General features: G+C 37.1%; 1 protein-coding gene across 2 annotated transcripts in view; it reads left to right on the forward strand.

The window, feature by feature from the left end:
• The window catches only part of REV3L (REV3 like, DNA directed polymerase zeta catalytic subunit), a 126,121-nt gene that overhangs the window by 57,144 nt on the left and 45,003 nt on the right, over positions 1-23,974 (forward strand). The window contains exons 6-13 of one of the 2 annotated variants that reach the window (XM_032681568.1): positions 7,849-7,943; positions 8,512-8,616; positions 9,551-9,635; positions 9,721-9,869; positions 10,158-10,283; positions 12,836-13,073; positions 16,951-17,087; positions 19,451-23,651. In XM_032681568.1, the coding sequence (XP_032537459.1) occupies positions 7,849-7,943; positions 8,512-8,616; positions 9,551-9,635; positions 9,721-9,869; positions 10,158-10,283; positions 12,836-13,073; positions 16,951-17,087; positions 19,451-23,651 (5,136 nt within the window). Of the gene's footprint in view, positions 1-7,848; positions 7,944-8,511; positions 8,617-9,550; positions 9,636-9,720; positions 9,870-10,157; positions 10,284-12,835; positions 13,074-16,950; positions 17,091-19,450; positions 23,652-23,974 lie in introns of both variants that reach the window. The other variant, XM_032681567.1, reaches the window with a different exon arrangement.

Genomic DNA, 23,974 nt, shown 5'->3' on the forward strand with positions numbered 1-23,974 from the left:
TTATTCTCCTCCAAAATGCTTATCAGGCTCAATATTCCCTGTTTCCTGCTAGTGTTATGTTCTGGGAACATTTACTTCTCCAGTAGGAAGTGCATGCCTTAAACCATACTTCAGATTTTTCTAGTGTGCAAAAGCTTGTATTAGGTAGCATCTGGTTTTCTGATTCTACTTCTACTTTAAGAAGATTTTGTAACAGCATTCATCTGACAGTTGTATTGTGATTTTACTTGTGGTCACTTTATATCCAACTGTTCTTGGACAACTGTTTCTTCTCCTTTTTGGCTGCACACTTCATTCACAGTCCTTTTCAACCTGTATTTGGCTTGTAAATAAGTACTTACTTACTTACAACTTACTTAACCTTTGGAAGGTTGGACTGTAAATTAGACCAGGATCATCTGATGTTACTTTACACAGATGTGGGGAAGGAAGATGAAAAGAAAGCAAAGTAGCACTTCCTGGCTGTCAAAAACAGAGAGGGATGAGGTCAGCATAGCAGGAGCCAAGGCATGCATCCTCATAGCTATAACTACAGGCCTTGTTTCTGCCTTCTTCCACGCTTCTGTGTATACAGCCAGGGATGCAGCACCTCACTTGTGCCAGTCCTTCTCCGGCACTCACACTTGTTCCAGAAGTGGATTGTTAGCAGTAATGGGGAAAATTCAAGCCTGTCCATTTCCCTAGCATATTTATTCTCTGTACTTTTGCCAGCAGGAATTTATTTCATGAACATAAAGCCTGAATACTACATAAGATGCCAGACAGATTCTCTCTAGCACTGTATGCAATGATACTGGTAGTTCCTGATATACTTTACAGTTTCATTTATCATGCCACTTTGGCTTGTAAGCATTTTAGGATTTATTAGTACAAGGTGATTCTATTCCTTTTTTTTTTCCAATGGAGCATCTTCTGTTTGGAATCCCTTGGAAGTTCTTATAGGATCTTGCATGCCGTTTTTAAATTTCATCCTGTTTGTATTATTCTAATTCTAAGTTATCCTGCTTTTGTTTTCTGATACTGGCTTATGTCTGCTGGCTTGTCTTATCAGCATATTTCATTACCACACTGCTACATTTTCTGCCAAAAATATTAATGAGAAGTGAAGTAGACTCAGTCACAGAAACTGGTCTATATTCAGTTCTACAAATTTTTTATCAATGCTCTGGGGTTTTTTTTATATAACCAATAGGAATTTCATCTTTACTTAGCTCCTAAAATGCTTTAATGAATTAGGAACTCATTTACAACTTCTCCAACTGAAATTTTTTTTCATATGATACTGTGTCAAACATTCTTTTGTCTAGAAAATTAATTTTTTTATTAAAGGTGTTCTAGCATGACTGTCTTTCCTATGCTGTAGGATGTACATGCCACAGCAAAGTAAAAAACCTAAATTTTTCCAGTCCTAATTTTACTCTGTTCTGTATCTACATCAAATTAATTGCCTGTTATAATTTCTCCTGGATTATTTATGGGAGGCATCAACTTAAAACAGTGTTCTTGTAATCAAACCCATGCTGCAGTCCCTCTTTCAGATTACCTTCCTACTTTATTTCCTTTCAAATTCTGAAAATTTGTATCTAGGTTTTTTTAATGGACCTATAATTGTCATGATCAACCTTGCCTAGGGTACATCTGGCCTAGATCATGAGATACGTATCCGAGGAAGCCCTTGATACGTATCTGAGGAAGCCCTTGTAATTGTTTCTTAAAATGACTGACTCAATTTTTTTTATTTTTGCAGTCTACAGCATTACTCGATATCTGTAAAGCTGCCTTTCTTCCTTTATTTCTGTCTTTCCTTAATGAGTTTTGTATTCCCAACATATTTAGCTTCTGTGTGTAGCTATAGCAACAGCTGTATTGATTTCTAGTTTCACGTGCAATACCAGGAGAGTCCCCGCACTTTATTTTCCAGTCGTCTTGAGTTTAAGAGAAATTATCTGTTTTGTGAATTGTTTAGCAAAAAAAATTTACTTACTGTATCTCACCACTTGAATGTTTTCAGCAGCATTTGGAGTTTCTTCTGTCGCTGAAATTCTAAGTTCTTTGCTTGTTGTTTATATCAGATATGAAAATCACATAAATCTTTCCATACCTTTCAGCTGTACACTGAAGTTATTAGTTGTTATGTCAAGAAAAAGCAAAGAGGGAAAAGACATTCAAATGTTGTTTGAGACCACAAAACTTCTAGGCCAGCCTTGTATTCTTAGTGACTGGGATGTCTGTTTGGCCTCATTATCCTTTGTTTTGTGTACATTGAGAATACATTTTAGAGATAGTCCAACATGTATCTGCCAAGTCCGTGCTGTACGTGGCAGTTAACAAGTTCTCTTGTTTAATGAAGCAGTGATTTGGCACTTTTTGGCTTTGGGACACAGTATATCAGTTGGCTGAACTATGATTCTGGATACCTGGAAGTTAATATGCAAAATACTATTTAGAAGTCATATATGTAACATGGGTGGCATTTTGCATGAGTAAGTGCCAGTGGTGGTTCCTTATTTCAAAGAACTTTTGAGAACTCTACCAAAGTTTCTTGGTAACTGAACTCCCTCTTCAGTACTAGAAATCACCTTGCTACTCTGCCACATCTCCAAAACAGTATTTAACCTAGCTATGTCCTGTCATGCTCCGGGCAAATCTCTGAATTACTAACTTGCTGCTATGATTAGTATACTATATTGAGCCAGGGACATGTCTTTTAATGTAATTCTAGAGCGATTCTGTTATGAAGTAGACAAATGTCCAAAGCCCCTAGTGCCCAGGAATGCCTGCTGTTCTAAGGCTTTTAGATACAATACTTGCCAGTGTTATTACCCTGGAACCTACAAAGCCTGCCTTAAAATGGGCAGTAGACACCTGAATCTGGCAGTGCTGTCCTAAAGGTTTTGACATCAGGAGTTCTTCGCATGAGACACATTTATTTTATCTCTCAAGTAGGTAATAATAAATGATGAAACCCTTATAAGAGTTCCATTGAGAAAACTTTTTGGTAAACATCAGACTTGGAGTAATCTGCCGGTCAAATCTACCACTTGGACATGATGCGTTGAAAGCAGAATGACTGGTAGACTGCTTTTGAGAAGCACTTTTTAAAAATCCTAGATTTGCTATTAGACACTAGTTTATATGGAAGTGGAGACATCTGACGCATAACACTTGTGCACAGTCTAACAGATTTTTACTAGGTTTGTGGATGTCATAGTTGCTTTTCTCACTTGTCTGGTTGTGCATGTTTTTATTTAGCTATTTGATTTTTAATGTAATGTTCATGTTATTAAAGTCACTGGAACATCCTGAAAACAGAGACATGTTTTCTTCCGTGAACAGAATATAGAAAATTATTTTGTCAAATTTTAGAGTCCTTATCAGTGCAGTTGAGTGACACTTTTCAGATTCTTCATGAAGTTAATTTTTGTCTGCTATGCTCAGTTTAACATTATAAATACCTCAGATACGGTCATCACAGAACTTGTTTCCTTAGGCTGTCATTAATGTTGGTAATTAGGATACTGACACTGATGTTCATTCTTCAAGGTTTTTGAGGGCTTTGATCTATCTAGCTGTATGTAGTGGTGTAGGTAGTTGACTGTAGCTTTAATTCATTGCCTCAGCATCTGAGAAACCAAACCACAGTACTTTCTTTGAGCACAGGTTTCATCCTAAACTATAGTTACCATCTCAGTGGATAGTGCAAACAAACTATTATTTTCTTCAAAAATAATGACCGTTTTCTCTGTCTCTTCTCAAAATAATGTGTTTGGAGAGTTTCATACAAAGGTAAGATGGATTTGTATTGCAGCTTTTCAGCATGGTGTATAGGTATGAAAGGCAATTTAAAATGGACTGGTATGAGTATCCCAAGTAGCCTAGCGTGGCAACTTAGTGTTGCGCAACCCTGATTTATCTTGCTTTTTGGAGAGTAAACTTTTGTTCTTTTGCAGTTGGGTTGCTTCTATTCCTATGCCACTTCACTTAACCCTGTCTTTCAAGTGTCTGCATTCAAGCTGTATCTTGTGAACAATTCTCTCTACATTCTCTTTTACAAAATGAAACCTAGACGCTTTGTCTGGGACTAAGTCTTCTTTTCTAATCTTGTTCTAAGACAGATATTCTCAAATCACGGTTTTGATATTACATAAAGCATGATTTTTCTTTGCAAAACTGATGCCTGTGATATGAAGCAGATGATTAGTCTGTTGTGTAGGGCAGTCTGTGTCAAACAGGCCATTCTGAATATCTTCCAAGGGTTTACAACTGCTAGTGACTTGAAACAGTTCATATTTTCAGCTGACTACAGCTGGGAGACTAGACATGTTCTGACTTCTTCATGCTGTCTTCTCCAAACTGTTGACAATACTCAGATTAAACAGTTCCCAAGCAGCATGTAATAATGTTAAATAACTGTACTTCAGGACAGTTTGTGCTCCTCCCTCACCTCCTGACATTTTTGTTTTAATCAGTGTAAATTAAAATGTTAGAAGGGCCAGTTAAATCTGCTCTGCTTTCATAAGCCCTTTGAGGCTTTTCCTGAAGTGGGAACAAATGGCTTCTTGGCCTTAGTTGCTTACCTGAATGTGGCAGAAGCTTGTAGTGCTACTGCCCTGACTTCAACTAGTGCAAATGTCTAGCAACTCACCTTGACAAGGATGTTAAATGCCAAGCTAATGAACTGGTTGTATTGAGAAGATGTTTTTCAAGTGTTATGAACTTACTCTGCATGTCAGGTGTCTTCATTAGCTTCCACATCAGTCCTTGGAGCATGCAGTTTTGACTGCCAGCCCTGCCCTCCTCTTGAAAATGTTAATGACAACTATGATGATAAATCTTAAATTTGTTTCAAAAAGGACTCTTGTTAGCTCAGTGTTTGTAATTCGAATAATAAGCTATGTGAATTGGAATACTGTTGTTTTGGCAAAGAGATTCCTTAAATCTGTTTGATTTAGAGCTTGGGCAAAATGAACTCTTCTGCTTCTAGTTGCTCAAATTGTTTGAATGAGTTGAAGACAAAGAATATGCTTCAAATTAATATTATTATGGAAAAATACTTAAGTTACATTGACAACTACCAGTTTGTTCTGAATTCAGCAATGTTGAATTTAGTGTTATTTTTATATGATAAATCCATATTAGAATCTCTCATAAATAAGAAATCTGATTATTTGGAAGGTTCTTGGCCAATTTTGTCTTTGGTCTTGATCAGTTCTCAAAAAAACTCACTGACCACACTCTTGATGGGGATGTGAGAAACCAAGACATGAGATTTTTTTGGAAAAAGTGTCCTAACTAGTTGAAGGGAAAAGAATAGAAAGCTGTCTTTGTCAGAGGAAAGGCAAATGCTTCATTTAATGGTTTTGGTCATGAAACAAACTCTTCAGAAATAGGTCACTAACCCTAAAATACATTTTTTCTTAAACTTTTCAAGAACTTTCGTTCTTTCTTTCTCCCTGCCCCTCCCCTCATTGTTTGTTTGTTTTTATTGTATTCTTTTAAAAGAGGAAATTAACAAAAGTGGAAAGCTCAGAGCTTTGCTGTTGTATCCTCCAGACAAGTAAAATGCTGATCTTTACCAGATTTCTGATATCAGTGACCATTATATATTGTGGTCCCTTTTTTGCTTGTTCCCAGAAATGCTTTGATTTTTGTGAAGGGAGCCAACAATTTTTGCAGCCTCCTCCCTCACTCTTGTTTCCCAATGATCTTGCAGTTCTTTCTTGTTGTGGGATCAAAATACAGGTCTCAGCTTACCTGCAGTTCCTGTTACCCATTGTGCAGGCAAGAGGCCAGCTCTGTTTAAATACTTTGATGAACACCTAAAGTGAATGACATGAAAAGTATTTATGGAATTCTTTTTCAACTGATGGTTTAACTGGGAAGAGAGGGAAGTGATGACAATGTATTGTCCTTAAAAGTGTGCATAGAATCATAAAATAATTTGAATTGGAAGAGACGTTTAAAGGTCATCTAGTCCAGCCCCCTTGCAATGAACAGGAGCACCTTCAACTAGATTAGGTTGCTTAAAGCCCTGTCCAGGCTGGCATTGAATGTTTTCAGAGGTGAGACATCCACAGCCTCTCTTGGCAACCTGTTCCAATGTTTCACCAACCCTCATTGTTTAAAAAAAAATAAAATCTTCCTTACATCTAGTCTAAACCCACCCTCTTTCAGTTTAAAACCATTACCCCTTGTCCTATCACTACAGCCCCTACTAGAAAGTTTGTTGCCATCTTTCTTGTAGGCCCCCCTTAGGTGCTGGAAGGTGCTGTAAGGTCTTCCTGGAGCCTTCTCCAGGCTGGTCAACCCCAGATCTCTCAATCTGTCTTCGTAGGAGAGGTGCTCCAGTCTCCTAATGATCTTTGTGTCCCTTCTCTGGACTTGTTCCAGCAGGTCCATGTCCATCTTATGTTGGGAGCCCCAGAGATGGATGCAGAATCACCTTCCTTGACCTGCTGGCCACACAGCTTTAGATGCAGCCCAGGATGCAGTTGGCCTCGGCTGTGAGCAAACATTGCCAGCTCATGAGCAGCTTTCCCTCCACCAGTACCCCCAAGTCCGTCAGCCTGTATTGATGCTGTGGGTTGCCCCAGTGCTGGTGCAGGACCCTGAACTTGGTCTTCTTTAACCTCACAAGGTTCACACAGACCCACTTATCAAGCTTGTCCAGGTCTCTACTGATGGCATCTCATCACTTAGATGTGTCAACCAGATCACTCAGCTTGCAACATAACATAACGTAACTGCAACATAAGTGACGGAATTTAATTTTACATTTCTTTTGGATTTTATATTTCTAGATAGTTAAATACTTAATTTTCAAAGAAGTGTCGGGAATCTCCAGCTTTTAATTACATCATCTACTACCTTCCTGTGTTATAGTAAATTCTATTCAAAACTTAGAGAGCATTGAAAATGTTAAGGAATTATATCTTATCTTATAATCTTGCTGAGATTTTTGAGGCTTTGTGTGTGTCAGGGAATGTAGGAGTACAACTAGGTGCTCTAAATCACCAGACTAATTAACCCAGACAAATGGTCCTGAAGAGCTTTGAGGGGATTTTCAGTGTTTCCCTAAAAGTTTTTAAAGGGTAAACAGACTTTCACATAAACCTGGGAAAAGGTTTCTCTTTCTTAGTTTCCTCCATGAACCTCTTAAAAGTGGTTCACTGACAGCAACAGGTGGAAGGTCACTGACCTCTGCAATTCTGAAAAGGCACAGCAGGAAGCTGTTACAAGATCCTTGCACAACAACCTTGAATCTGTTTCTAGTATTTTAAGTCTTCACCGAGCCAGTTATCCTTAGTTCAGCATGTGTTTGGGTTGTTAATGCTCTGTTTATATTCACCAGCATAAAGAAAAAATCTGAAAAGTAAAATATTTTTTGCTTCACTTCTCTTATCTGTAAATGTTAAAGTGTTTTGCATTGCTCTTAACTATGAATGAGAGAGAAAAATTCTTACCACTGTGTTGTCTGGGTGCAAGATCATGCCTATGGGTGTGGTCTTATTAGCTGAGTTCTATAGAACATTTCATCTTGTATTTGAGGAGGAGAACATTATTGTAATTGTACTTAGCGTTGTTTGCCAGGTCTTTTCTCTTCTTCCCACAAAAGAAAAAAGCTAGACTCTCTAAGTTGAAGATACAGATTTCTTATCTAATTAGATTTGAATATGACCATTAATTTAAGGACTTGCAGGGGAGAATAAGAACTGATAATTCTGTGTTCAGTTACTCACTCCGTTCCCCGTGAAATATTTTAGATTTAAGTGCAGTTAGAAAATGATGATCCATGTTTCAAAATCAGTGTATTGATAAAATTAACCTGTGGTATTTATGTTGTCACAGCTCTTTAATGTTGAAAGGTGTTGAGCCACAAAGTACCTGTGAATTGGAGGTGGATGCAGTAGCTGCCGACATTTTAAATCAACTGGATATTGAAGGTGAAGTGTTAACAACATTCCATGTAAAATGGTTTTAGAATAGAAACTATGTTGTCATCTTCTTTTAAAGCTCAGTTTAGTTAAATCACAATCCAAATTCAGTGTTAGTAAATTGTTGATTTAAAAATTTATAAAGTTTAAAAAAAGAATTGAATTAACTCTGGAAGAAAACAGGTTATAAAAATAGCCTATTATCAGAGCAATATAAAGAGATTTTTGTTAATGCGTAACAGATGGTTTCAGACCTATAAAGAGAATAGTAATGGAAATATCAACATCAAGTATGCATGTGTATGTACATACACCTATATATACATACACACACATACTTGATGAGAAGACCATAAAAAACCAAAGATTTACATTAAAATAGGAGATCTAAAAAACAAATCAAGTTACACCTTAACTTTTACATAACACCGAATCCTAGAGTAAGGCAAGAATTACAATTAAAAAATAACAGACTAGAATTGCAAAAGAAATGAAGAATAATGTCAGAGTCTGATTTGAGGAAAGAATGCTTTGTCACATTGACAGACTTCCCTTCATGTATTCTTGCCTATTTCAGCCCAGATTGGCAGGAACCCTGGTTTGCAAGCTATATGGGAAGATGAAAAGCAGCGACGGAGACAAAAATGTGAATCTTCTCAGATTAAACCACCTGAGTCTCAAGGTAAAATTGTGCAGCTGTTAATCCAAACTTTGAATGAGAAGCAAGCAGGAGGGTAGGATTTAAGTTGGTGTATCAAGTTTGAGGGCTTTTTAGATGTACTGGTTTTTTCGCTTCCAAGCTTACTGATTGTCCACTATGTGTATTTCAATTTTTAAAGCAAGATACATAATCTTGCCTAAAAACATCATGATTCTGCTAGCTACAAAACATTCTAGACAGAATGAAAGATCATGACAGCTAAGATTGCATGCTTTGTGATTGAAAACATTTAAATGTTTAAATACTGGCAAAACTAAATCTCTTATCTTGAAGCTTTCCATTGTAATTTATGCACGAGAGCAATTCCTTTTAATTTCTGTGGAATTATAGCTAAGGTGATATTAGATTAAAATTCTAATAGGATAGACAAATCCCTGTGTTCTTATGTAAAATTCATTACAAAGGGAAGACTGTGCTCTGCAAAGTAATTGCATAAGGAACAGGCTATTCTCTGCAGAACCCAGGCCATGTTTCTTTTGAAATATGAATGATATTTGGCAAGTAAGCAAGAAGGAAAGAGGCAGGTTCCTGGCTAACGCAGACTGCTTTCTCACTGACTTTTTTTCCTGTGTTTCTATGTAAGGTTTTTCAGGCTACATAAACCAGACTTTTCAAAATTGTTCACTGATTTTTCTTTTCCTGGATGCTCACCTTGGTGGAATTTCATGATTTGTAAATGCTGTTGATACTCACAGTTACAGATGAGATCAGTCAGAGTATGTGAAGTATTTGAAAGTGTTTAAATAGGCTTGGAAAATCAGCCCTTAGTTTGGCACTTAAAGTTAGCAGATACTTCAACTTTGAGCCACTTCCTAATAAAATTAGTAATTTTAGCTGCTCTCTGTGTAAGAGGTCAAAGTAAAACTGAATAACAAATATTTTTCAAATTTTAAAGACCGTGGATTTGTGCCAGCAACAGAGAGTGAAAAATTTTTTCAGAAGAGACTTAAAGAAATTCTCAAGCAAAATGACTTCTCTGTGTAAGTGTTAAGCCATTTATCATAAAGTATAGTATTCTATGCAAACCTTAAATATGCATTTAAAAATTGCTTTTCAATTAACTAGAACACTGTCAGGATCGTTGGACTACAGTAATGGATCAGAGGAGTTCTCTGCTGAGCTAACACTACATTCTGAGGTACTTTCTCCTGAAGCCTTTCAGTGTGCACCAGCTAATATGGTAGAAGTGCATGATGATAAAAAGATGAACAAAGGTAAGTATTTTTAATATCATAATTGTTTAGGCATAAATCTGTGTCATGGTTTGGCTGTTTATACTATTAGCAGAAGGAAGTTATGATTGTCAGTTACGAAAAAACAAAGAGTAGTTTTGCTTTTATTTTTACTATTGTTAGAGTATAAGCCTTTCTAAAATTGCCACAGCAAATAATGGAAATATACTTGGATAGTAAAATCCATTCTTAAGTGGCTTGCTTTCATAATGTATTGATGTGTCTTATGTGTTTTATGCTTTCTCTTCTTTTTTTTTTTTTTTTTTAAAGACTCCGATATGATGCATACTGCTAAAGAGGAAGCACTTATTAATGAAGAAGCAATTTTAAACATTGTGGAGAACAGTCAGAGCTTTCAGCCTTTGTCTCAAAGACTGAGTCAGACTACAGTTTTTAGTGAGTATGACTGGAGTGTCTTTTCTTCCAGGCTATTTTATTGTTCAGCAGTCTTTGTTGTGTTCACTTAGGTAACCAGTCATGAAAGAAAATAAGTAGTTTACCTCAGGGAGTTTGTCAAGCAGATTGAGACTTTATGTACACGCATATTCTACCACCACCAGCACTAAAACACCTTATGTTTTCTAAAAGATGTCACCAGGACTGTATTTGTAGAAGCTACTGTGTTTTACTGGTTCACTAAGCCCTTTCCCCTCGCCAGGTCAGCTCAATGCAATCTCTTGTGAGTATTGCTCTTCATTGTATTCCTAGGGTTATAGGGCTAAAACTATCAGAATAAAGAAGATTTTGAGTGTCTATCTGTGGTACTCTTGCAGTTACTGACTGCATCTTTCTTACGGTTAAGGTAGGGGACATGCTTATGATCTGTCTTTAGAAGCTCAGTTTTCTGGAAATACTGGGAGATAGTAGGCTGATAATCAGAGGCAAGTTGCAGCAGAGCATTTCCCAAAATTTGTACTTATAAAAGAATGGTGGAAGGCAAAGAAACAAGAAGTAGAGCATTAAAGAGGGGAAGAAAAACCATGACACTAAAAAAATCTGAATGGCATGAGAGGGAAAGAACAATAAAATAACCAGGAAAGGAACTTGTATGAAAAGCTACTTCGGGTAGAAATAGTTCAAATACTCTAGAGAAGATGAAAAGCACATAGTTCCTGCTATCTCTCTATGTATGTTCTTGGGTAAATATGATGTATAATGTTAATATGCACTACATGGTGCAGGGCAGGGAGGAGTATCTAAAACCCATATCCTCTAGTGCTTTTGATACCTATAGGGTGTGAATATGTTAATGGACAACAAGATACAGTATGGCAAGAGTATATGTCTATGGGTAATAAATGATACAAACTTGAAATCTTTTCTTGCTAAGGAAGGAGGAGTTAGATGAAGAGTGTTTTGTGATGCTGTTTTATTTTGCAGAGAGTAGGCAAGATTTTGGTTATCAAAGTGTTAAAGGCAAGGATTTGGATTTATTGGGAGAACTGTAAGAAGTTATGTGGGAACTGGCAAACATGAGCAAGCCTGAGAGGATGAGCAGTGGCTAAAATAATATATAGGGTATATCTTTGTGCATTTGAATTGCTCAACCAAATAGGAGTGTGGAAGTGGTATGTTTTTTCCATTGACTAGGGAAAAAACAAGAAAAGTTTGAGATTATCTGACTCTTTTTTGTCCTTTTTTCCTCCCCACTTCTTCTTTTTATCATGGGGCTACTAATTCCTGGTGTATTCTGTGACCATGAGTAACATGCTGCATATTTAGGTCTCTTAGGCTCTTTCATAGCATACACTACTCTTCACTATTCCTTTGTAGAGTTGTAGTGTCACAGGGGCTGTGAACCACATGATTTCTACTGTTCACTGTGAATTACCCAACAAGGTTCATATTAATGTGAAATAGAGGTTGGAGTTTAGTGAGGGACCTCACAAAGGGCAAAGGAGCCAAGAACATAAAGCATAATTAAAGTGGGTTAATTCAGAACTCTGGCATAGGCGATGGTTTCCACTGTAAAGGGTTGCATGGTGTCTTGTGAAGCCTTTGTAAAATATGAAAAATGCCTTCCTCACTGATGTTTAGATCTATTTTATGTAATTCTCAAGATCATTGTAAATCATATGATATTCCCTGAGTAAAGACAGTCGAGATTAGTTCTTCAGCCAGAGGAGAAGAGAGAAGTAACAAAGATGCATGGTAGACTGGAGATCGTAAGTTGGTTATGAGGTCAGATGAAAGGTAAGCAGGAAGAGAGTGAGAAAAATTTGTGACTTGAAAGGATTTTTAAGAAACAAAAATAAAAAATGAGACGAGAAGTGCATGAATTAGTGAAACTTGGGTCAAATAAAAGAAAATAAAAAACAAAATTTAAGAGAGGAGCGAAATCAGGTAAACTTTCAGTGTTTAGCGAAACCTGTGAAGAGAACAGATTAGAGCTGAAGTTAAGCATTATTGTAAAGGAGAGAAGGAGGAAGAACTAGTTGATCAAAATCGGTATCCCTTTTCACGAGATGCAGTGGTTGAAAGTCTTCGAGTGATACAGAGAGAAGCACCCAACAAAGTTATTGAAATCGTGGGAGATTGAAAAGGTGGTGATGCTTCAGAAGCTGGCACTCATGCTGAAATTAAAGGGGAGAGTGAAGCTTTACTGAATGTGAGGAGGTAATAGGAGAGTGGAGAGAGAGGGAGAAGTGCTTCCACTAAATCTATTACAATCAGAAGAGTAGGACTGAAAAAAAGAAAGTTGTCAAATTTTTAAATAAAGAGCTAGAAAAAAATAAATAATAAAATTTGAAAAAATAAGATATGAAAAAAGATTTGATTCTGTAGCCTGCCTTACCATAGACATTAACAAACTAGTAGATTTTTAAATGGCGAGGGGTTTTTTTTTTTTGTTTTCTTTTGCTTGGGTTTGTTTTTTACTGATAGACTATAACTAGTCATTTACAAGTAGAACAAAATATAGATTCTACTCGTATGGGCTTTTTCTGCAGTGGGCAGTAGTGCTGATGAGGCCCTGATTGATCTGTTGGCTGGATTGGAGACTGATGGATATCGGACGGAACATCAGAAAACACTCTCTCACCATCATTCTCTTGGAAGCTGTCGAAATTCTCAGAACAGTGATGATGAAGAAAATGAGCCACAGTGTGAGAAAGAAGAAATGGAACTTAGCTTGTTAATGTCCCAGAGATGGGACAGTAGCATGGAAGAACCTGGGCCAAAAAGAAGGTATATATGTGATTTTCTTTTCTTAATGTTTTTTTCTGCCAGATCTTTCCTCCTTCCCACCTTGTTGTCAAGTGTGCAATGAGCCCAGTGAGCTGTAGAGAGTTCTCTGTTGACAACATTGGAAAAACCTGTGCAGATCTTGGGATGGAATGCAGCTGTTTAGATGATGCTGTGAATCATTGATGTTATCTGGAAATAAAGATTAAATGTTTAGGTTTGGCTACACATAAGCTTCTAATTTGCACTTTGAGGAAAAATTGAGTTGGCTTTTTGTTCTACAAGACCAAATACAAAACAACCTTCAGTGGTAGTAACTTCCTGGTAAGGTCACAGCTTGAATGTAGTACGAATATTAAGGTATATCTCATACATCTTTTACTGAAGTGAATATTTAAGAAGTATTCATGTGAAGACTGACCAAGATACCTGAGAAAAACACTCATTTGTTTCCATGCTCAAAACTTAAAACATGAATGTTGCTCACTCTGCTCAACTGCTAAAGGTCAGCAACTTGAATATTTTTAAGGCCAAGATTCTTGGAACACTTTCTCAGGTTGTAATGACCTTTTGTACAGTCCACACTGAGAGGCACTGAAAGCAGCTATATCCAGTTTCTCTTCACCCCTGCTTTCAGCAGACCTTCTGATATTTATAATTCCATTTGAAATATGAGAGATTTCACAGACATACCAACTTGATATTTGGCAGGTTTTTTAGATCACAAATTATAATTATACTATGTTTTGGAGAATCAGAGAAGTATAGAAATATTTCTTTGATTTCCTGAAAATACACAAAAGTTGTAACAGAATCAGAAGTTAGATCAATAGTCTCATAAGTTCGAGACATAATTGATCTCTAAAGCTAATTCTCCTGTCTGACCTTTGATTTCTTTGGGCTTTTTCCCCTCATAGTAGTCAAAGTTGAAATTTCCACCTCAAAATATTTAACATTAATCTTCATTTTAGTGGTAGTTTCTGTGTAAAGCCGGCCTGTATCTCGCAGAATTCATTAGCTCAGGCACAGCTCCGTATGGGCATGACTGTACAACTTTGACAGTCAGGTAGGATCCTGAAGCAATTAAGTGCTTTTACGCAGTAAAGGATCTTAGTTAAAAGCTCAACAGACTTGATGATCTGTCTTACCAATAACTTGCTCATATATCCCTACATCTTAATTCCAAACAGAAAACTCTAGGGAGAATGTACATTCCAGGTGCTTCTACAGGGAGTCAGCTTGTGTTCAGAGGGAATTACAAGTTCTGTTTCACTGAGATCTGCAGAATCTGGACTGACTTCAGACACAAGCATGGCTATTGTTGCCCCCAGCATGATTCTGCTCGTTCGTAAAGAGCCAGTTTGAGTCTGATGATGGATCTAACTTTGCTCAGTTTTATTCTGTCTGCACTCAGGCTCATTCTATCTGTACTTATTCCTAATGCATCCTCCATACTATCACTTTTCCGTTATTGAGCATTCACCAGTCTTCCGTTATCTCAGAAAATATATTGAGATAATTGTAAGATAATTAATAAGATAATAAAATATATTGAGGAGTAACCACACCCTACTGAATTAATTAAAGTACTTGGGTTTGATTTGTGTTGAACTGGACTGGTTCATGTGTGGTGGTATCATGTATGTTACACAAATTTTCCTGGAATCCAAACTGATGGGCTTGTATGCAGAGAAATCCAAGTTGTTATCTGCAGAAGTCATCTCCAGTCTGACTGGGTTGACTTAAGTTGACAAAGATTTACCTGGGATTAGAGCATAATTCAGGTTGGAAGAAACATCTAAATGTAACTATGTAGTCCAGTGCCCTGGTCAAAGCAGCTTTGGATAGATCAGTTGCTCAGGGCCTTGTCTGGTCAAGGTTTGAGTACCTCCAGAGACAGAGATGGAATAGTCTATATGGGCAATGTGTTCTAGTGTTTAGATACACTCATAATGAAGAATGTTTTCCTTACGTGTAACATTCCTTGCAGCAGCCCTGTACCCATTGCCCTTTTCATACCACTGTGCATTCTGAATCTGGTTGCATTTTCTATATATGCACTCATCAGGTACTTGACAAGTGCAACAAGATTTCCTCATAGTTTTTTCTCAGTGCTGAATAAATCCCATTTGCTTAGTCACTCCTCATATGTCATGTGTTCCAGTCCCCAGTCATTGGCTGCTCCTCAGCTGCATTTGCTCCAGTTTGTCAGGGCCTGTCTTGTAGTGGGATGCCCAAAACTGAGCACGATACTCCAGATGCAGCCTCACAACTACTGAAATCAGCTACAGTCTGGCAGTCACAACCCAAGATGCAATGGGCCTTCTTTGTTATAAAGGCACACTGCACACTCTCAGGTTCAACTAGTTGTCCACCAGGGCTTTTTCATCCTTTTCTGCTAAGCCACTTCCTAGCCCGTCTCTCCCTGCCTGTAGCCATGCATATTTCATCCCATTTTTGGGACATTTGGATATGTCTTTTTGGAAGTGTGTGAGGTTCCTGTCTGCTTTTTCTCCAACCTGTTGAGATCCCTTTGGAATAGCAGAACATACCTGCTCTCCAGAGTATTGATCTCTCTCCCCAGTTTGATGTTAATTTCCATATAGAGCTGAATGTCTCTGTACTGCACTTTTCCACATTTTGGGAACAAAGAGGGAGAACTAACCTCACTTAGGTACCTCACTGTGCTTGTTACTTGACTCTTCCAAGTCATGTGTTCAGATTTGAGTGGAAATTAAGTAGCTATATTTGAGCCTATTGTTTCTGAACTAATAAATGTGACTTGATCTAAATTAACTCAGTGCTGAGCACATTCAGATGTCTGGGGTGTTATGATACATATAATTCTTGCTCTGGTCTAATTCCACTCATAGAAGATTTCTGCAAAAGTAGACTGTATTTAGGTTGTTGTGGATTTTCGTTCCTGTAACTTGAAGACATTTATACTTATATCCTATAAGGTACTACACAAACTTAAAAACAAACAACACACAAATTAAAAAAACCTCAAATCTCAGTCCCTTACCATGTATCTGGGTTCCTCTCTTGTATCCACAGAATAGCTAGTTTCTATTAAGAATTATGTCTATATCAAATTTATTTTAAAGAAGAAGAAATCAAATTCTTAAGCACTTTTAGAGTTGTAATATACTGGAGGATTTGTTTTTTGTGGTTTTCTATTATATTTTTTCTTCCTTCCCCCCATCCCCCAATAAAGCCATACCACCTTAAAAACATTAAAAAAAAAAAAGTCATAGAAACTTTTCTTTGTAGATGTACTTCTTTTTTCCCCAGAAAATTTGTGAATGTAAATATGGCAGCGTAGAACAGTTAACTTAGTAAAAGCAGCCTTAGTTTAGCAACTGTTAATGTTCATGAGGAATGGAAACAAACATAGTGGTCGTGATTTAGTTAAACCTGCCAAGAGAGGCTAATTGTCATAAACAGTAAAGATTTCTTAGCAAAAAAACCAAAACCAAACAAAAAACCCGGAAAAGTAAACATCTGTTTGCTAACAGCTGAACTGAAATGATTTTGCGTAGTTGGTTTAGTCTTCAAGTTTCAAGCGTTTTCAAGCAGTGAAATTAAATCTCAGTAAAATTGAAATAAAATTAAGCATCTAAATGCCTTCTCTGTGTCTTCTTAAGCTAGTGAATCCTGCTGTTTTAAATGGTTGGCTGCCACTGTTGCCTCTTAAAGTAGTAACCCTGGATAATTTTTTTAATTCTCAGTGATAAATGTAACAATTTTTATTTCCCTTTGCTTCCCCAAAACATACAAAACCATATAGCACCACACCCCATGATTTCCAGGTCCCTGTGGCTACTGATTTTCCTAAGAAAAGTATTGTGCATCAATTAGTTCCTTCATTCTCCTTTAGGTCAGCTGGGAAAAACGTGCATCGAAGTTCAACAGAAGAGGATTCATCTTCTGAAGAAGAAATGGAGTGGAGTGGTAACAGTATGCTCCTAACTAATCTCTCTATACCTCAGTTAGATGGCACTGCAGATGAAAATGGTGGTAAGTAAATAGAAAATCAACTTTGGAAGTTGAGTCATAGTTCATTTTCACATCAATTTGCTACTTCTCAAAAGTGCTGACCATTTTCAGTCCTTGTTTCAGTTGGAAGGAAATGTTCTCAACGGATTGCAGAAACAGACCCTTAACATCTTCCTTAAAAAACACCAGTAATTTAATCTCAATGTCCTCTATTAATTACCAGAATCTTGTTTTCTTATTGTATCAATGATCAAAAAAGGAACATTGTTTAATTAGTTTTATAGAAAAAAACCTTATTGCAAGGAGTATTTTTCTATTACTATCTGTTATGCAAATACGGTATTAAAAGTAATGATTCTTTAGGATCATTTATCCTCCTAGGGTTTCATTATAAATAGTAAACATATTAGTGTGTAAATTTAGGTGATTCTTTGCTTTGCAAGTATTTGCCACACATACTAAAATATAGTGAGCCTTCATTTGGACCTATGTTTCATTGAGCAGATTGTATGTTCATATCTTGGAATTGCTTGAGTAAAAACTGTGCATTGGCAAAGCTAATGCAGAAGAAACTGCCTTTCAAAAATCTATAAAAAATAAATTAATCTGTAGAGATACCTCTTGCTGTCTTTACAACATGCTGTCTTTGATCAAATAGCCTTAGTCAATCGAATACACACTTTGAGGTTAGGCAAATATATAAATAATATGATTTGTTTCATTAGAAAATCTACAGTTTTTCACATTACAGTGTTCTGTTGAGAAAGTGAGCTGTATAATCTTATTATATAGACAACCACAGCTATTCTTTTGTGTTCAGTGTTTAAGACATAATTGCTTTTTCCTTTGCTTTTCTAGCTATAATGGTAGGGTTTAATACATGATTTGATGCACTACTAATATGACTTGTTTTTGTAAAATATACAGTTGTAATTTCCTTACTTGCAGTACTTTCTCATTTATTGTAAACCAGAGATGCTACTTGCTAATGAAACTGTATCTTAAATAATTGTATAAATTTTAGAATATTTAAGCAAGTGAAATGTCACATACAGAAAGCGGTCAGCTTAGAAAGTTTATTACTGTGAACTTCTACATCGATTTCTTATAATAGGAGATACAACAAATTCAAAACGGATCTCAGTCTGGATCCTCTAAATTAGAAAATGCTTATCCACACATGAATTTGTATCCATAACATTTGTCTGACTGACAAGTATTTTTGTAATTTTTATGTCTAAATAGCCAGGTATCTTCCAAGTGTTTGTTGACACTGCCAAACTCCCATTTTCTTGGTTTTCAGTTAATCATCATCATTCTTTCTGTTGACCCCTACCCTCAAAGAATCATAGGCAACATCTCTCGGTTGTGTTTCACAGCTTATGGACTTTGTGTATGCATTACAAAATGTTATTAGAATCAGATTGGAACTTCCTTTTATTTTTCTCATCCAGCAACAAATAAATTGCTAAGCTGAAGGCAGCATGAGTCTAAGATAATCCCCAAATTGGTTGAGACTTACAGTAAAGGCCCGAAGGACACCCTGTCTAGTACATGAGTATACAACGCATGCTTCCAGGTCATACAGTATGTTTCATATCTCCTATCCCCCTTCAAGATTATAGCTAAAGATGTGGACAGATGAGCAAGTTTTTGTGTGCCAGGAGTTCTGTGGTAGCTCCCTCTTTGCAGTGGAATAACCTCCTTCAATTCTTCACCTGCTGGTCTCAAATTTATGTGGGAATATAATACATAGGCATGAATTCAGGATCAAACTAACTGCTGCAATCTTCTTGCACCACCTGAATGGGTGGTATATTGCTCTGCTTTATAAAAAGGCAGCAAACTACCTATGTTTAGTGCACAGAACAGTTAATACAAAGCCCTTGCCATGTTGTGAGATACTACTTTAGCTTTCTGTGCAATGACTTTTCTGTATGGGGAAAGTCATCTAAATAAATTCTTTGTTTTCAGAGCCAATGAGTATACATACTTCTCAGGGACAAAGCAGGGTAAAACCTTTTCTGGAAATCAGCCTGTTTGTACTTAGTTATCTGAAAGTGATTTTAAAAACCTTCTCTCAGAAAGTCAGCATGAAATCTTTGACAATTGTATGCATGTCTACTCTTTGACAATTGTATGCATGTCTACGACTTAGGGTTAACTGACAAAATGGTTGTGACACAAATGTACAGATGATAGGATTTTGATAAAGGAACTCATACTCAGGGTTTATAGCTGTCATGATTGTAAATGTAATGTGATTTGCAAGAGTTTTGTTTATTGTTTGGATGGGAGGGCTTTCAGGAAAATATTATTAGAATGGTTAATGTCTTTTTTTACAGATTAACTAGAATAAAATTGCTTATCTTCCATTTCAGACAATCCTTTGAATAATGAAAGTTCTCGAACTCACTCCTCTGTGATTGCAACAAGCAAAATGTCTGTAAAGACCTCAATCTTTCACAAAGATGCTGCTACGCTAGAACCCCCATCTTCTGCTAAGATTACTTTTCAGTGTAAACACACAAGTGCCCTTTCTAACCATGTTTTGAATAATGAAGATTTCGTAGAAGACCTCACAAAACCAAACACAGAAACAAGACCTGAACTTTCAGTCCATTCTCTTACAAAAGAAAGCGCTTACTCAGCAAAGTACCCAACTCCATTCAGCAATAGTACCCATGCAGAAAACTCTCATAAAGAGAGTAACAAGAAAGATACTCTCCCAGTTCCTTCATGTGGAAATAATATTTTTGACTATGAAGATGATATTTCATCAGTGAACAGACCGATACCTAGTAGGAAGTACATTAGCATCAGAAAGGCTGAAAAGGATGTCTCTTTTATGCATGTGGGCCGCCACATTGGTGACAGCATGTTGAATAAAAACTTGTACAACTTTTCTGATTTGAGCCACTCCAAAGGTAAAAAGTCTTCTGAAGTAAATGAAAAATCCAGCAGTGCAAGTATAAATAATTTTTTTCCAGCAACAGTTACAGAAAATTGTGAATTGGTGTCTTGTTCAGGAGGCAGTCGAACTGTGGTACATTCACTTGAAAATAACACTGATGAAGGTGGCCTTAATAAGCTTAAAATTAGGTATGAAGAATTTCAGGAGCACAAGGCAGAAAAGCCAAGCCTCAGTCAACAAGCAGCACATTATATGTTCTTTCCTAGTGTTGTTCTTTCTAATTGTCTCAGTCGACCACAGAAGTTAGCTCCCGTGACATACAAATTACAGCAAGGCAACAAACAGTCCAGGTTGAAACTGAATAAGAAGAAGCATAGTTTTATCAGTCATCAGGAGCCTGCAAGTATAAATGATGTTGCATCAGTGAAGGAAAGTTGCTATACACAAGGTAATGCTTGTAGTAACATTCCTGATAAGGACAGTGCTTTACCAAGTGACTTAGTTCAAGTTCCTCTTGAGGCTTTTGAAAACAAAATGCCTACGAGTACTGCTAATTATACTGACTGTCAGTTTGCAGATGGATCTCTTGAAACTGAGCAGTCATTTGGACTATGTGGGAATAAATACACACTCCGAACGAAACGGAAGGTAAACTATGAGACTGAAGACAGTGAATTGAGCTTTGTCGCACACAACGCAAAAATCAATCTACCTCAACCGATAGAAAGTGTTGAAAGTTCAGATGGGTCTCAGAAGTCTCGAAAGCGTAGAAAACTTTCTAAAAAATTGCCACCTGTTATTATTAAGTATATTATCATCAATAGATTTAGAGGGAGAAAAAATATGCTTGTTAAACTAGGGAAAGTAGATTCTAGTGAGGAAAGAGTAGTACTCACAGAGGAAAAGATGAACTTATATAAAAAGCTTGCACCTTTAAAGGACTTTTGGCCAAAAGTTCCTGACTCTCCTGCAACCAAATATCCTATTTATCCACTAACACCAAAGAAAAGTCACAAAAGGAAAACAAAACATAAGTCAACCAAGAAAAAAGCTGGAAAACCACAAAAAACAGGTAGTACAAACATTAAAAGAACTTTAGCTTTCAGAAAAAGGACTCACACAGTTCTTTCTCCTCCTTCACCCTCCTACAGTGCTGAAGCTGAAGACTGTGACTATAACTATAGTGATGTTATGTCTAAGTTAGGTTTTCTTTCTGAGAGAAGCACAAGCCCAGTAAACACATCTCCACCTCGCTGCTGGTCTCCCACTGATCCAAAAGCAGAAGAAATTTTGACCAACCTGGACAGAGAAGCTTTATTTAGTAGGGGGCCCAATATATACAACAGTAAGGCTGTTAATACTAGTGTAGGAAAAAATACTCGAGCAAAAACTCAGGTTAAGAAATGTAAAAAGAAATTTGCTAGCCCCACTGTATCTACAAAAAAAAAGAAAAAGATTAATCAGGGCGATAAGACACCAGATGATGGAAAGAAGAAACCTAGAACAAAACAAAGGCAAAAAACGGCTGAAAAAGTGTCCTCAAGAAAGCGTGTTGTATTTAAAGATGAAAAAGGAAATAGTCGCTCTACTGCAGAAGTAAAATTTGTGCTGAAACATCAAGATCTGCCTGAGATTTCGTACAACTCTGTCAGCTCTCAGCCGCTTCATAACCGGAAAGACAGTCCTCTTTCTGGCTATTCAGTGGGATATCTACCGTCTGCACAGTTCCCTTCAGCAACTGATGCACAAGGTAATTCTTCAGGCTGTTTTCATTCACTGATGGAAATCGATAAGCCTGTAGATGCACAGTGTTTGCCTGCTCCACGGGAAGACCCTCATTTATCTTTTGCATCTATTCCTGGGGCATCTGGAAGGGAAGTACCACAGATGAACTCTCAAAGGCCCAGGACGCAGAGTGCTATATTTAGAATGAAGGATTCTGCTCTCATTCAAAACATATTTGATCCATCTAATCACTCAACTCACATAATCCAGAATGCACACATCTCTAAAGAGAATACTTCTGCAAAAGTAGAAGAGATAAAAAATTTGCAAATCAGATATTTACCACCAACTGGGAAATTAAATGAAACTCGTGACTCTTTGGACACAGCAAAGATGGATCAGTTACATGCCTCTAACTATTCGCTTTGTAAAGAGAATAATCAACAGCAGATTTTTTGTTTACCAGAGGCATCTAAGCACTCTGATCCATGTCCTTCTATTCTTAAGCCATCTGAGGAAAACCCAGGGCCACTTCAGTTGCCTAAGAACTGTTTTGTAACATCTTTGAAGAGTCCAGTGAAACAGTTAAATTGCGATCAAAGCCAGAGAGGATTTATTTTGGACATGGCACATTTTAAACCTGAAACAGTAAAACAGAGGTGTCTGTCAGAAACAACCATACAGCCAAAACCTATCTCTCAGTATAAAAACAGGAATATAGTGGCCCCATCAACATTTGGTGAAGGACAGTCAGGCCTAGCTGTTTTGAAAGAGTTGCTCCAAAAGAGACAGCAGAAGGCTCAGAATGCAAGTGTTACGCAGGAGCCATTGCCGGATAAACCGCAGCTGAACAGGGGTGTACCCTGCCCTCTTGAACAGAATAAAGCCATCAAAAGGTCACGGTCAGTAGCATCGTCAAGAAAATCTCGTGCTCCCAGGAGTACAAAACCTAAAGAAAAAACAGCAAAACTTTCAAAAATGGAGTCTTTAAGCCAGCAGATCACTAGTGGCATTGATCACTCTGTATCTGATGACAGCCCCATTTTTTTTTCAGACCCTGGTTTTGAAAGCTGCTACTCACTTGAAGACAGCTTATCTCCAGACCACAATTACAACTTTGATATTAATACTATAGGGCAAAGTGGATTTTGCAGTTTTTATTCTGCAAGCCAGTTTGTCCCAGCAGATCAAAATTTGCCCCAGAAATTCTTGAGTGATGCAGTTCAAGATCTTGGTTCTGGGCAAACAGCAGAAAATGACCTTCTGTGTCATAATGACCAAAAATCTGAGGAAGAGAAGCAACATTCTTCAAGCACAAGTAAATGGATACGATCTGGTTCCCTGAGCCCTGAGCTTTTTGAGAAAACCTCACTAGATAATAATGAGAACCACTGCCATAGTCAATGGAGGAAAAACGTTCATTCTTCAACTTCTAGATCTAGTTTTATTGATACCTCTTGTATGCCAGAGACTGAGGTCTGTTTAAATGAAAAATTCAAATTGAATAGAAATACAGTAAGTAAAGAGAGATTTCTTAATCTTTCTCAGCCAACCAGCTCAGACTGGATTCCAAGCCACATTAGAAAAGAAACCACTTTTGAGCCCTGTCAACCACTTGATTCAGTTAGTACCTCATTTACATCCATATTGTCTTCTCCTGATTGTGAACTTATAGATGCAGCTTCTGAGGATTTAGAATTACATGTTTCAAGAAACAGTGAGACATTAACTCCAACTCCAGATAGTTCACCAAGATCAACCAGTTCTCCCTCACAATCAAAGAATGGAAGTTTTACACCTCGTACAGCTCACATTCTTAAGCCTCTCATGTCCCCACCCAGTCGTGAAGAAATTATGGCCACTTTGCTGGATCATGATCTCGCAGAAACAGTTTATCAGGAACCATTTTGCAGCAATCCTTCAGATGCTCCAGAAAAGCCAAGGTACTGTGTTAAATGTATTTCTGTCTACATATGGTTGTGATTATAGAAAATTTAATTTAGTCCTGTAAGCAGTTCTATGCTGTTATGTGACACAGATGCATGAAAGATCTCATCTGATATACATACATTCGAAGTTGAAAATTACTGTACTTCCAGTCCAAATACTCATTTTCATTCATGATATGTTGGGGGTTTTTATTGCGTGATATTGTTATAGTAAGTGGGAATGTGCCTTCTTGGTTTGTAAAATAAAGATACTGCTCACGGGAATTGCATAGTGAAAAAACTGCTTTTCTCTCATCTTGAGGAGTGCCTGCAATGCA

Source organism: Chiroxiphia lanceolata, chromosome 3 (assembly GCF_009829145.1).
Source record: "Chiroxiphia lanceolata isolate bChiLan1 chromosome 3, bChiLan1.pri, whole genome shotgun sequence".
Taxonomy (NCBI): domain Eukaryota; kingdom Metazoa; phylum Chordata; class Aves; order Passeriformes; family Pipridae; genus Chiroxiphia; species Chiroxiphia lanceolata.